General features: G+C 37.4%; 1 protein-coding gene across 2 annotated transcripts in view; it reads left to right on the top strand.

Annotated features, from left to right (window-relative positions):
• LOC121388439 (protein arginine N-methyltransferase 7-like) overlaps positions 1–14670 on the top strand; it is a 43469-nt gene that overhangs the window by 16507 nt on the left and 12292 nt on the right. For both annotated transcript variants that reach the window (XM_041519757.1, XM_041519758.1), the window contains exons 5-8: positions 2647–2759; positions 4517–4749; positions 6163–6346; positions 11160–11287. In XM_041519757.1, coding sequence (XP_041375691.1) covers positions 2647–2759; positions 4517–4749; positions 6163–6346; positions 11160–11287 — 658 coding nt within the window. The remainder of the gene's footprint in view (positions 1–2646; positions 2760–4516; positions 4750–6162; positions 6347–11159; positions 11288–14670) is intronic.

Here is a 14670-nt window from a genome sequence, read left to right as displayed (position 1 = left end):
TAAATGGGTTACCAGCTTATTTCGATGCCTGAACTCATTGTTTAAAAATGCTTTTGCTCCTTAGATACATTTTAAAACAACTCGTTTTGAGATAAATGGTATCTTAACGGCCACTCGTGTATTATTCTCTATATAAACAACTCGTTTTGAGATAAATGGTATCTTAACGGCCACTCATGTAGTATTCTCTATATAAACAACTCGTTGTGAGATAAATGGTATCTTAACGGCCACTCGTGTATTATTCTCTATATAAACAACTCGTTTTGAGATAAATGGTATCTAACGGCCACTCATGTAGTATTCTCTATATAAACAACTCGTTTTGAGATAAATGGTATCTAACGGCCACTCATGTAGTATTCTCTATATAAACAACTCGTTTTGAGATAAATGGTATCTTAACGGCCACTCATGTATTATTCTCTATATAAACAACTCGTTGTGAGATAAATGGTATCTTAATGGCCACTCGTGTAGTATTCTCTATATAAACAACTCGTTTTGAGATAAATGGTATCTTAACGGCCACTCCTGTAGTATTCTCATCGTTGTGAGATAAATGGTATCTTAACGGCCACTCATGTAACTCGTTGTGAGATAAATGGTATCTTAACGGCCACTCATGTATTATTCTCTATATAAACAACTCGTTTTAACGGCCAGTATCAACAACTCGTTTTGAGATAAATGGTATCTTAACGGCCACTCAACTCGTTGTGAGATAAATATCTAACGGCCACTATGTGTATTCTTATAAACAACTCGTTTTGAGATAAATAACGGCCACTCATGTATAATTAAACAACTCGTTTTAAAATCTTAATGTATTATAAACTCGTTTTGAGATAAAATCTGCATGTATTATTCTCTATGTATTAACAATAATAATTGTTTAATAAAATAAACTCAACTGCACAGTGTTCTCTCACTGCTCCATTTAAGCAGGGCGCTCTGCCCCGCTATTGCATTTTGCCGCCCTCCTTTTACGTTCTCCGCCCTCCTTATTTTTCTGCGCCCCTCTTTATTTTCCAGCACCTGCTATTTTCAAATGCACATTTTTTTCCACACATAAAAAAACCCAACGATCAGTCTGCACACTGGACATCAAAGGAAACATGCTGCGTTGTGTACGAAAAAGCAATTAACAAAACATTTACGACAGTTACCGTACAACGTAATTTAACAGTATTTTTAACAGCCTCTATTTTGTCCCATACCTGTATCCTTTTGTATGTTTAATACAAACAAGAAAAGTTATATTTTATTTGAGTAATGAAAACACTTTTATTTTTTACAGATTCGGCAATCTCCAATTGAAAAAAAAAAAAAAACCTCACTTATTTGGCGCCAAATTTGTCATGTGATCAGAACGGTCATTCTGTCTTTTGTTTCCACTAACTATCGTCTGAAATTTTGTCCTCAATTGCAGATATAATTGGTTGTAACTAATGATTTTTACTATTATAAACTTTTAATTTTGGGGGATATTACCGCTTATAAAAACAATGGAAGTGGTAGTGTTTATCGTTAAAATCATTTATTTTGGGTGCCAAATAATATATACATCGTCTGTACAATGCGATAATATTTTATCACAGCGATCAATTCATTCGATGAAGATGGGGGGAAAAAAATGTATCCAACATTAGGGGATCACTTTACAAACATCTTTATTGTTTTTCGTATATCTTGAAATCTTTATTAAAAATAATAATATTAAAACTTTGATTGGTTCAGCAAAACTGGAACTGCCCGTGAACGTCAGACCAATAACATCTTCGGTTCAATTAAAAGACAAGTCTGCTTGTATTTCGTATAAACTTTTTTGCACTTTTTTGTAGGCAAAATAAGAAGTATGTTTTCCCACAAAGTCAACCAACATACAACAATATGGTAACCAAGCTCCCCCACCCACCTTTTTTTCTTCTTTTTTTTGCTTTTCGTTTATTGTTTTTTTTAATGGTGTGGTGCTGCGCGGCCGCCCTCCTTTAATTTTTACCCAGCGAGAACACTGCCGCAGTTGAACAACTACATAAACTGCAGTAGTTTAATTGCGGACATCAAAATAAGTACACTGCAGAGATGATCTATTCTAAATAAATATTTATTTGATGATAATAAAGTCATTTTTATTTTTTTCAATTGTGTTAAAAGTAGCAACATTTGGTTCAATGCAGTTTAAATTGCTCAAAAGACAAAAACTTGGGATCAGTAAATAACTTTAACCTAATTGCATATTATTACTGTTTTACTTGGATTTATTTCTGTAGAAATTGATAAAAGATCATTTTAGATTTTTACTAGTTAATTAATTTAAATTCTGTAAAAAAATAAAATGTTTAAAATGTATCCATTGACTATGTCCGCATTTTACTGGTATATATGTCCGCACTTCACCTCCTCTGACCATTCTTGCTTTATTGTAATTTATGGTAACAAAATAGAATCTACCCAATGGCTGATTGTGATATACAGTGACAGGGAAAACAGCCAATCAAGTACGTTTAAATTTTAGGTAGGCATTATCTTGTAGTGTTCTGTTAGCGGTTAGCAAGTAACAAGTACAGTGGAAGTCAAGAATGTCCACAATTGCTCTAATCTCCCATCGTGCAGTGTAAATAAAACTGTATATATTTGTTACAGATGGAGACATGACCGAGCGTGCTAACTTGCTAGTGACGGAAGTGTTTGACACGGAGCTCATCGGTGAAGGAGCAATAGGAACATACACTCACGCACACGCACAGTTGTTGGAGGTTTGTCAAAACATGTAACGCTGTACCACATACTTTTAAAATCTCACAGACATATAAAGGTGCAGACCCTAGCTTCAGCCCGTAAAAATGGACACCAAGTTTAGTTAAACAGGGAAATAGGTCAAAAATAACTTGAGCTTGTCTCATTAACCATTACTTCTTAGACAAACGTCCTCAGGAGCAGGATGTATCCCAGGGCCAGGATGTAACCCGGGGCAGGATGTAACCCAGGGCCAGGATGTAACCCAGGGGCAGGATGTAACCCCGGGGCAGGATGTAACCCCAGGGCAGGATGTAACCAGGGGCCAGGATGTAACCCAGGGCCAGGATGTATCCCAGGGGCAGGATGTAACCCGGGGGCAGGATGTAACCCCGGGGCAGGATGTAACCCAGGGCAAGGATGTAACCCAGGGCCAGGATGTAACCCAGGGCCAGGATGTATCCCAGGGGCAGGATGTATCCCGGGGCCAGGATGTAACCCAGGGCCAGGATGTAACCCAGGGCCAGGATGTAACCCGGGGCCAGGATGTAACCCGGGGGCAGGATGTAACCCCGGGGCAGGATGTAACCCAGGGCAAGGATGTAACCCAGGGCAAGGATGTATCCCAGGGGCAGGATGTATCCCGGGGCCAGGATGTAACCCGGGGCCAGGATGTAACCCCGGGGCCAGGATGTATCCCAGGGCCAGGATGTAACCCAGTAGTTGTTCACTCTTATTACTATTAGGTGCCGGCAGTCGTAGGATCAGTCGCCTTCACTCAGACAGCTGCCACAGCAAAGACTGAAATCAGGGCTGTGCTTATAAAACGTTTAGAGTCCAGACTCTGTCTCAAATGACGTCACATGCATACAATTTGTATGGCATTGTCATGACATTACTGTCTCGGACTCTATTATAAGAGTCTCGAGTCTAGACTCCAAAAGTTTTAAAAGCACTAGCCCTGACCCTAGTCTAGAATTAAAAAAAGTAGAAGTGACTTCTCCCTTCCAAGAAGAAAGTGGAGAAGTTTGATATAAAAAAAAGTATTAGGTGAAATTAATATTTATCGGTACATATCACAACCCCTGCAATTGCCCACGTCAATTGGCAATGCCATGGAGTTTTTCATTCTCCATGGCCCTTTTTTCTTTCTGTGGATTATATTAGAATCTTTTTTTTTCACTGCTTGTTTTTTCCCGTGGATGTTTTCTTAATTGCAGGGTTTGATTTGGTGACGTTTCATCATGTTCCGTGTTCATTCTGAATTATACTCTAGGTTCTAATCATAATATTTCAATATAAATAACCACTACTTCCAGGAATACAATTTAAACAAAATAAACTGTACGTTTCATTAGAAAAGTGATATTATTAAGCAGTTGATAATGTGTTGTTATGTTAAAATGTCATAGCTCTCTCTTGGCACCTTGTCGCCGTATGTCAGTCAGTGTTTCCACTGTACATTAATACATGTCGCATAATTAGGTGTTTTCTGGCATTACTGAAATGAGTATGGCCAACACTTGTCTGATCACTGCAAACGGTGCACTGGTTAAATGCTGTAGTTTTAATAATGGGCCGAGGTGTTGTTTCTTTCATTTGGGAGGGTTTTTTTTTTTCAATTATCAACACTCAAAATGTGTCCAATTTACATTAAGTAATAGTTACTAAGTAATATCCTCTGGTTATTTAACTATGTTAAATACTTTGGTTTATGTAAATCTGATTTTGAAACCGATATCAAATACATGTATTACTAAGGTTGTTTTACTTACAGGATGATTGCATTGTCGTACCTGGATCGTCCACAGTGTATGCCCAGCCTGTACATTCCTCCTTCATCAGCAAGTGGAACCAGATTCCACCTGTTAGTGTTGCCAATACAGGAGTTATCTCCCCTCCTCCTGAATTTACCAGATGTGGCGGTGCCCCGTCTCTACATGACCTACAGCTCAGTCAGATACCGTCTAACCTCTTCACAGTATTATCCGAACCCCATGAAGTGTTTTGGTAAGCTCCGTTAACGATTGTGACCCAGTTTGCTTTCATCCACCACTGGTTGTTTATGGCAAGTGAAAGTGCTATACACGAAGTGCATTGACAAATGATTCAGAGGTGCCCTGTCAGAATATCTTTTAAAATCTGTCTTCTGCAGAGATGCAATTTGAATATATTGATTAATTTTGTTGTTCAGATTTACAGTCCATGATACCAGCAAAATTTCACTAAAACATCTTCATTTTAACGTGATTTACATGTCTCAAGGACAGCAGAATTATTTCACAAGAAATAAAACATTGCATTAACCAGTATCTTGCAACTGGTATATCAAAGACATGGCATGAGCTGTCCTGTTTGTGAAACAAGGCCCAACTTCACAAAACATTGTACGTCTAGTTTTGCACGTAAACTTAAATTTAGGACTAAACCACAATTCTTATTACTTTCATAGTACCACAAATATAGTTAGAAGAACACATATTTCATTTTGTATTGTCCTTAAAATACTCCATTTTTCTATATTGATGTAATTTTCTACGTGAAATAAATGCCAAACACTTGTAAATGTATGCTCAGTATAGCTGCTAGTCGCAAATGTAAAGTTACATTTTATGAAATTTGTCGCTGATTTTTTTAGGTGTAACTGGAATATCATCTACCCGTTTTAAAATGTTTACCATTAATAGAAATATATATATATGTATAATCAGCCTTTGTGTTTTATGAAGACCGTTATGCCAGTTTGATATGAATCTGGTCCATCATACATACTGAAATACCTGAGTGTTGCACTGACCTAGGCAAAGAAACATGAAGCACATTAATAAATGGTTCAGAGATGCAGTCAAAACATCTTTTAACATCTGTTTTGTGCAGAGAAGCACTGAAAATATTAATGTTTCGTTGTTCAGATTTACAGTCCATGATGTCGGCAAAATTTCACTGAAAACATCTGCATATAATTAAATTTCTGTTACATTCATTACAATATAATGTCATCCCATTGGTCCAGACGTAGCAACGGGAGTTTCTTCATTTTTCGATGAACGTAAAAATTACGTTGTCAGGGAATGTCATATCTGATGACCTCATTTTATATGGGCAAGTTGTCTTATTGAGCATTTTTGTTTGTGGATAAAATTAATTCAAAATAAAGTATGACGTTTTAGTGTTATTATTAGCATGTATGATTCAAATTTAATTTTAAGTATTGTCTGTTATTTCTTTTACGTTCATCTGAGTATGAACCAAAAAAATCATCCGCAAACTTATGTGAGATTCACACAGGTTGCGGATGATTTTTTTTGTTCATACCCCGATGAACATAAAAGAAATAACAGACAATCCTTAATATTTACAGGTCTCAAAGACAAGAAATAAAACATTGCGAGAATTTGAAATATTATTTAATCTGTTTTGAAGGTTTGACTTCAGTAAGAAAAATGCACTGAAGAGTCATGAACAGTCAGAAACCCGTCTTACATCGCTGGCAGACGGACAGGTGGACGCCATATTCATGTGGTGGGACCTCGTCATGGATCCTAAAGGGGAGATCACTCTAAGCTGTGCACCTCAATGGGTACATCCAGATAAAAAGAAGCTACCAGTAATTACTATATTTTAAATCTTTGACTTGATACATTTGATTTGTACATGTAGACATAGCCACGTCTGCATTTATGCGATGCTTGGTCGGTCTGGGATTGATCCCTGTTGGTGGACCCATTGGGCTATTTCTCGTTCCAGCCAGTGCACCACGACTGGTATATCAAAGGGTGTGGTATGTACTACCCTATCTGTGGGATGGTGCATATAAAAGATCCATTGATGCTAATCGAAAAGAGTAGCCCATGAAATGGCGACAGTGGGTTTTCTCTCTCAATATCTGTGTGGTTCTTAGCCATATGCCTGATGCCATATAACCTTAAATAAAATGTGTTGAGTGCGTTGTTAAATAAAACATTTCCTTCCTTATTTATTAATTAAATGGCTCCATTTTCAGGGCTCATCCTGCCAATAGCAAAATTAGCCAACTATTAAATTCTTATACATGGTGGCTACAACATTTTCAGGGCTCATCCTGCCAATAGCAAAATTAGCCAACTATTAAATTCTTATACATGGTGGCTACAACATTTTCAGGGCTCATCCTGCCAATAGCAAAATTAGCCAACTATTAAATTCTTATACATGGTGGCTACAACATTTTCAGGGCTCATCCTGCCAATAGCAAAATTAGCCAACTATTAAATTCTTATACATGGTGGCTACAACATTTTCAGGGCTCATCCTGCCAATAGCAAAATTAGCCAACTATTAAATTCTTATACATGGTGGCTACAACATTTTCAGGGCTCATCCTGCCAATAGCAAAATTAGCCAACTATTAAATTCTTATACATGGTGGCTACAACATTTTCAGGGCTCATCCTGCCAATAGCAAAATTAGCCAACTATTAAATTCTTATACATGGTGGCTACAACATTTTCAGGGCTCATCCTGCCAATAGCAAAATTAGCCAACTATTAAATTCTTATACATGGTGGCTACAACATTTTCAGGGCTCATCCTGCCAATAGCAAAATTAGCCAACTATTAAATTCTTATACATGGTGGCTACAACATTTTCAGGGCTCATCCTGCCAATAGCAAAATTAGCCAACTATTAAATTCTTATACATGGTGGCTACAACATTTTCAGGGCTCATCCTGCCAATAGCAAAATTAGCCAACTATTAAATTCTTATACATGGTGGCTACAACATTTTCAGGGCTCATCCTGCCAATAGCAAAATTAGCCAACTATTAAATTCTTATACATGGTGGCTACAACATTTTCAGGGCTCATCCTGCCAATAGCAAAATTAGCCAACTATTAAATTCTTATACATGGTGGCTACAACATTTTCAGGGCTCATCCTGCCAATAGCAAAATTAGCCAACTATTAAATTCTTATACATGGTGGCTACAACATTTTCAGGGCTCATCCTGCCAATAGCAAAATTAGCCAACTATTAAATTCTTATACATGGTGGCTACAACATTTTCAGGGCTCATCCTGCCAATAGCAAAATTAGCCAACTATTAAATTCTTATACATGGTGGCTACAACATTTTCAGGGCTCATCCTGCCAATAGCAAAATTAGCCAACTATTAAATTCTTATACATGGTGGCTACAACATTTTCAGGGCTCATCCTGCCAATAGCAAAATTAGCCAACTATTAAATTCTTATACATGGTGGCTACAACATTTTCAGGGCTCATCCTGCCAATAGCAAAATTAGCCAACTATTAAATTCTTATACATGGTGGCTACAACATTTTCAGGGCTCATCCTGCCAATAGCAAAATTAGCCAACTATTAAATTCTTATACATGGTGGCTACAACATTTTCAGGGCTCATCCTGCCAATAGCAAAATTAGCCAACTATTAAATTCTTATACATGGTGGCTACAACATTTTCAGGGCTCATCCTGCCAATAGCAAAATTAGCCAACTATTAAATTCTTATACATGGTGGCTACAACATTTTCAGGGCTCATCCTGCCAATAGCAAAATTAGCCAACTATTAAATTCTTATACATGGTGGCTACAACATTTTCAGGGCTCATCCTGCCAATAGCAAAATTAGCCAACTATTAAATTCTTATACATGGTGGCTACAACATTTTCAGGGCTCATCCTGCCAATAGCAAAATTAGCCAACTATTAAATTCTTATACATGGTGGCTACAACATTTTCAGGGCTCATCCTGCCAATAGCAAAATTAGCCAACTATTAAATTCTTATACATGGTGGCTACAACATTTTCAGGGCTCATCCTGCCAATAGCAAAATTAGCCAACTATTAAATTCTTATACATGGTGGCTACAACATTTTCAGGGCTCATCCTGCCAATAGCAAAATTAGCCAACTATTAAATTCTTATACATGGTGGCTACAACATTTTCAGGGCTCATCCTGCCAATAGCAAAATTAGCCAACTATTAAATTCTTATACATGGTGGCTACAACATTTTCAGGGCTCATCCTGCCAATAGCAAAATTAGCCAACTATTAAATTCTTATACATGGTGGCTACAACATTTTCAGGGCTCATCCTGCCAATAGCAAAATTAGCCAACTATTAAATTCTTATACATGGTGGCTACAACATTTTCAGGGCTCATCCTGCCAATAGCAAAATTAGCCAACTATTAAATTCTTATACATGGTGGCTACAACATTTTCAGGGCTCATCCTGCCAATAGCAAAATTAGCCAACTATTAAATTCTTATACATGGTGGCTACAACATTTTCAGGGCTCATCCTGCCAATAGCAAAATTAGCCAACTATTAAATTCTTATACATGGTGGCTACAACATTTTCAGGGCTCATCCTGCCAATAGCAAAATTAGCCAACTATTAAATTCTTATACATGGTGGCTACAACATTTTCAGGGCTCATCCTGCCAATAGCAAAATTAGCCAACTATTAAATTCTTATACATGGTGGCTACAACATTTTCAGGGCTCATCCTGCCAATAGCAAAATTAGCCAACTATTAAATTCTTATACATGGTGGCTACAACATTTTCAGGGCTCATCCTGCCAATAGCAAAATTAGCCAACTATTAAATTCTTATACATGGTGGCTACAACATTTTCAGGGCTCATCCTGCCAATAGCAAAATTAGCCAACTATTAAATTCTTATACATGGTGGCTACAACATTTTCAGGGCTCATCCTGCCAATAGCAAAATTAGCCAACTATTAAATTCTTATACATGGTGGCTACAACATTTTCAGGGCTCATCCTGCCAATAGCAAAATTAGCCAACTATTAAATTCTTATACATGGTGGCTACAACATTTTATTATTTGGCCAATATAATTTTGTTTAAATCAGTATATTTTTTAATGTTTTAAAAAAATACTTGGGTGGGATATAGCTCAGTTGGTTGAGTGCTCGCTTGACGTGCTTATGTCTCAGGATCGAACCACTTTGGTAGATCCATTCAGCTAGTTGCGTTCCAACCAGTGCACAACAACCAGTCAAAAGGATGTGGTGTGTGCTTTCCTGTCTGTGGGGAAAGTACATATAAAAGATCCTTTGCTGCATTAGTAAACAATTAGCGGGTTTCCTCTGATGACTACATGTCAGACTTACCAAATGTTTGATATCCAATAGCCGATGATTTATTAATTAATGTGCTCTAGTGGTGTCGTTAAACAAAACAAACAAACTTTAAAGAAATACTTTAAAATCTGAAAATTGGCTAAGTCAAATGAAATCCTGTGTGAGCCCTGCATGTTCCCAGTTTTAAAATGTGTCTCTTATGGCGAGAGGGGTGCATGCTAATAATTAATTCTCTGAATGCACACTGGTCATTGTTTTTGTTCAAATATATATTTAGGGCTGAATTTACAAAACAAACCATTCAAAAATGATTAAAATCAAATCAAATCAAATCGGTTTATTCGTAAATACATGAGCAGTATAAATGAGTTGTGCCACATATTGTGGTCCATTAATACAGGAACAAACTAAATAATATGACAATGATAGAAATAGAAATTTGTTAAACATAGGATTATTTATTATATAACATTTAGTGAAATGTCTTAAAATATCAGTGAAATAAAAGTGTCGTCAGTCACTCAGTGACGATAACATATTTTAGAGTGAAAATTTCACTATTTTACTCTAAAATGTGTTATCGTCACTGTAGAAAGTGTTATCTTCACTGTAAGAAAGCTGGAATTGTTTTGCTGCTGGCATTTTAAAAATAAAGGTAAATTGCCACAAGTTATATAATAGATAGAAAATTTTATGTGTTTGGTCAAATATCTCATCACAAGCCAAAAACCATGAAATATCCACTATGTAGATACATTTCGATACCAATCCATAGTTATATGTAACTTTTCTAACAGGTGTGAGTATAGATTTTACGGTTAGTGCATGTGATTAGCAATATGCACACTGGTCATATTTTGTCTGTCTTTAAATCTTATATGAACTCAAATAAACATGTGAATATTTCTGTTATCCAACTTAAATTTGCTACTAAATTGACAACCATAGAGGCTCTATGTAAGTATTGTTAAATAAGTATATGTCTACATTCAAATTATATTGAAATGACAACCATAAATGATAAAGACAGCATATAAAAGATCCCTTGCTGCATTAGGAAAAAAATGTAGTGGGTTTCCTCTTGATACAGAATTACCAAATGTTTGACCTCCAATAGCCGACGACTAATTAATCAATGTGCTCCAGTTGTGTCGTTAAACAATACAAACTTGTTTTTTTTTTTATAAAAGCACTGTGGAAGTATTGTTAAATAGTAATGGCTGCTTATTAAATACTGATGATCAAAGCTGGTTGATTCTGTTGAACAAAGTGAGTGTGTTTTTCAGTGGAGGGATCACTGGATGCAGGCAATCTACTACCCCTCCGTGTCGCTCCCCGTGAGACAGAATGAAACCTTCCACCTTGTTAGCTGCCATGATGAATACAGTCTGTGGTTTGATGTCTTCGGTAGCAGGTACATTTATTTCATCTGTCGTTGACTCATTTTCCATCACATAAGGAATTGAAATTGAAGTAAAACATTTAATTTGTCTTCCAATTTTAGAGAATTTATTTTGAATGTTATATATATATCTAGAGGTATCCGATTTATAGAGGTTAAGTTCCGTATTGATTTTTAAAAAAGGACACCGTTTTGTAAAGTTCTGATAAATGTCAACCACAAGACAGTAGCTTTTTTCAGTATTACGCTAATAGCGTACAGGAACAAAACAGTTGAGACATCTTTAACAAATAGCACAAGTGTTTGTCTTTATTTCTTCACACCTGCTGGAGTGTTGATTGAACCACATCTGGGATTACATTCATTAATAATATGCGCCATGTGGTCAATGGTGGAAAGCCCTAAAGGATGTGTATTAGCAGCGCTTTTTTTTAGGGCTCAAACGTTGGGGCTTTTTATTATTAATTTTTATTTTTTTATTCCACTCCCCCCTTTCCTTTTACTTCTTTGAATTCCATCTCATTTCTTCCCGATCTGAAAACTCCTCCTATCTTTCAACTTCTTTCGCTGTCTATCTCCACATCCCAGTCCTTGTCTCTTGTGGCTATCTGTTTCACACAACTGTCATTCCCCATCAGCTTTTAGCTGTGGGCTTAGTCTGACCATTTCAGAGAGTGTTTAGTAGTTATTTCTGGCATTGTTAAGAGGCACTTGTAACTACCTACTATGCGCCCCTACTACCGGCGGTCGTTACTTAGTGCCGTGGGTCAGACCAGCTTTATTAGCGGCAGAGGACGAAGATGCCAGGTGGGTGCATGGAAGTACACCCGTGGAGGAAGTTGAGACAGGTAGCTGATGGTGCCAACATCTCAGAAGAGAGTTGGAGAAAAGTGACAGAAAGAATCGAGACAGATTGAAATCGTGGGAGAAATTGGACAGGTTTTTTTATATACTCTTTAAAAAAAGAAACGCATAGAGCATATTTTTTTATAACATTAATTTTGAAATAACACAATAGTGAATGTTTTAGTATTATCTTATTCTATAGCTAGTGGATATGATATCAGGCAATTCTGAAGCTGACAAAACGCATGATTTGACGTCAGCACGTGCAAATATGTTTTTCACAATATCCATAATAATGGTTGCAGAGCTCACATTTATCACGTTCAAATCATGCACGTACAGCATGTGCACTACCCCGTGACAGAAAATTGAGTTACATTCACACACGCATTATTGATAGTGTCGCTACGTAACGTTGAAATTATGCCCAGGCTGACAGAACCACAACATAACAACGCAATTGGCCGGATGGAAGCCGGGGAATCGCAATCAACAGGTACATTTTCAACACATCTCAGAGTACAATATCTAGGCTTTGGCACCATTATCAGCAAACTGGAGTGTCACGTGACTGCCCCAGATCCGGTCGTCCCAGAGTTACCACACCGGCGCAAGACAAATACATACGTCTACGTCATTTACGTGACAGATTCCTAACTACTTCATCATCAACTTCTGCCATACCTGGGATGCGAAGAATTTCGGACCAGACCATAAGAATCCGTTTACGTGAAGCCAATATCCGAGCTAGAAGACCAGCTAGACGGATAATTTTAACCGCGCAACATAGGCGTCTACGGCTTACATGGTGCAGACATTGTCTGATATGGCGTCGACAGCAGTGACGAAGAGTGGCTTTCAGCGACGAGTTTCGTTTTTTGCTTCAACGCGCCGACGGCAGAGCTAGTGTTTACCGACGACGTAACGAGCGTTATGCCAATAATTGTGTGTGGCAGGTGGACAGATATGGAGTGGGGAGTGTTATGGTATGGGCGGCCATCACTTACACTGGCAGAACAGACCTTGTACATGTCCCAGGTCAGCTAACAGCCCAACGTTACTGCAACGAAATTCTCCAGCGTCACGCCATACCTTTCATCAACGCAGAAAATGTCATCTTCCAGCACAACAATGCACGAGCACATAGCGCACGTATAACAACAGACTTCCTGAATCAACACAATGTCGGAGTGATGCCATGGCCTTCAAGATCACTTGATCTTAACCCCATCGAGCACCTGTGGGATGAACTAGATCAACGTTTACGGCAACGTAACCCTGCGCCATAAATGCTACCCCAGCTGCTCCAGGCTTTGCAACAAACATGGACTACAATTTCCCAGCCTGTGATTCAAGCATTATTTGATTCCATGCATAGGAGGTGCCAAGCCGTCATTGCTGCTCATGGGGCTCATACTCGATATTAGTGTCCATGACCGTGGCCTTGATACGGTGGCCTAATCCTGTTGATTTGATAGACGATTTCATTCCAAGTGATGATCTGATCATGTTTAACAAGTTTCAATTTTACTGCTCTAGTATTGAGCAAAGATATGATGCTATAAATTTGCAATCCAATCCTAACATATACCAGTTATGCGTTTCTTTTTTTGAAGAGTATATATTAAAATAATGGGAACAACATGGCTCGAATTTAACGATGGCACTGACAGCAATTGCCGTAGTTGCAATATGAATTGCTGTCCGTCAGGGGCTTCACCGATGGCAGTTTTTTTGCTGTTGGTTGAAGGGACTATTTTAGTTTTTTGTATTTGTTGACATCAGTGAGCATTTTGCTATGGCAAAAATCTTTTAAAATTGAAATAGGTAACAAATTCTTATGGTCGATCCCTGTCTTTTTATCAGTAGGGTCTCTCAGAATGGGATACTATTAAAGGGACGTACCCTAGTTTTTAAACACTTAGGCATATTTTGGACTATTATAGCCATGTTTTTGGTAACTAAAACCATACTTTACTCAGATGTTATGATTTAGATGATCAGTTTCCGTACATTCGAAGTATTTTTGGTCATTCTGGTGTTTTTAATACCACAAAAGACATTTCTCATATTTTTAAAAACGCACCTTCGTCTGAGAAGAAATAGTTACGGAGTCGAGTTTTAGTCTATTTTTAGAGGGTATTTCACCATTTCAAAGTCACAAACTCATGTTTCACTCACTTGTAACTTTATCCAAATGTGTTACAGGTTTGTAGATTAACTAAACATAGTGTTAATTTTCACGGGTTGAAACTAGGGTCTGTCATTTTAAGTGTTAGACTACTAATACTCTATTGTTAAAAATATTTTGGTACATACCAAAGTGATACGTCCCACTTTTGGCGTCACACGATGACATCATCGATTGGCGTACTACAACCTAACAGGAACGTCGACAAAACGAGATGAGTGATATAAATTACGATCGATTATGGGTAATAAATAGGATATTAAACTCGCTACCATTTCGTATCATGTTTATGTCCGAAGTAAAATAATTTTCAATTGTCACGAGCTTTTACTTTAGAATTACCAAATGTTTGACATCC

Source organism: Gigantopelta aegis, chromosome 14 (genome assembly GCF_016097555.1).
Source record: "Gigantopelta aegis isolate Gae_Host chromosome 14, Gae_host_genome, whole genome shotgun sequence".
Lineage (NCBI taxonomy): Eukaryota > Metazoa > Mollusca > Gastropoda > Neomphalida > Peltospiridae > Gigantopelta > Gigantopelta aegis.
This window is presented reverse-complemented; position numbering and strand designations above follow the sequence as displayed.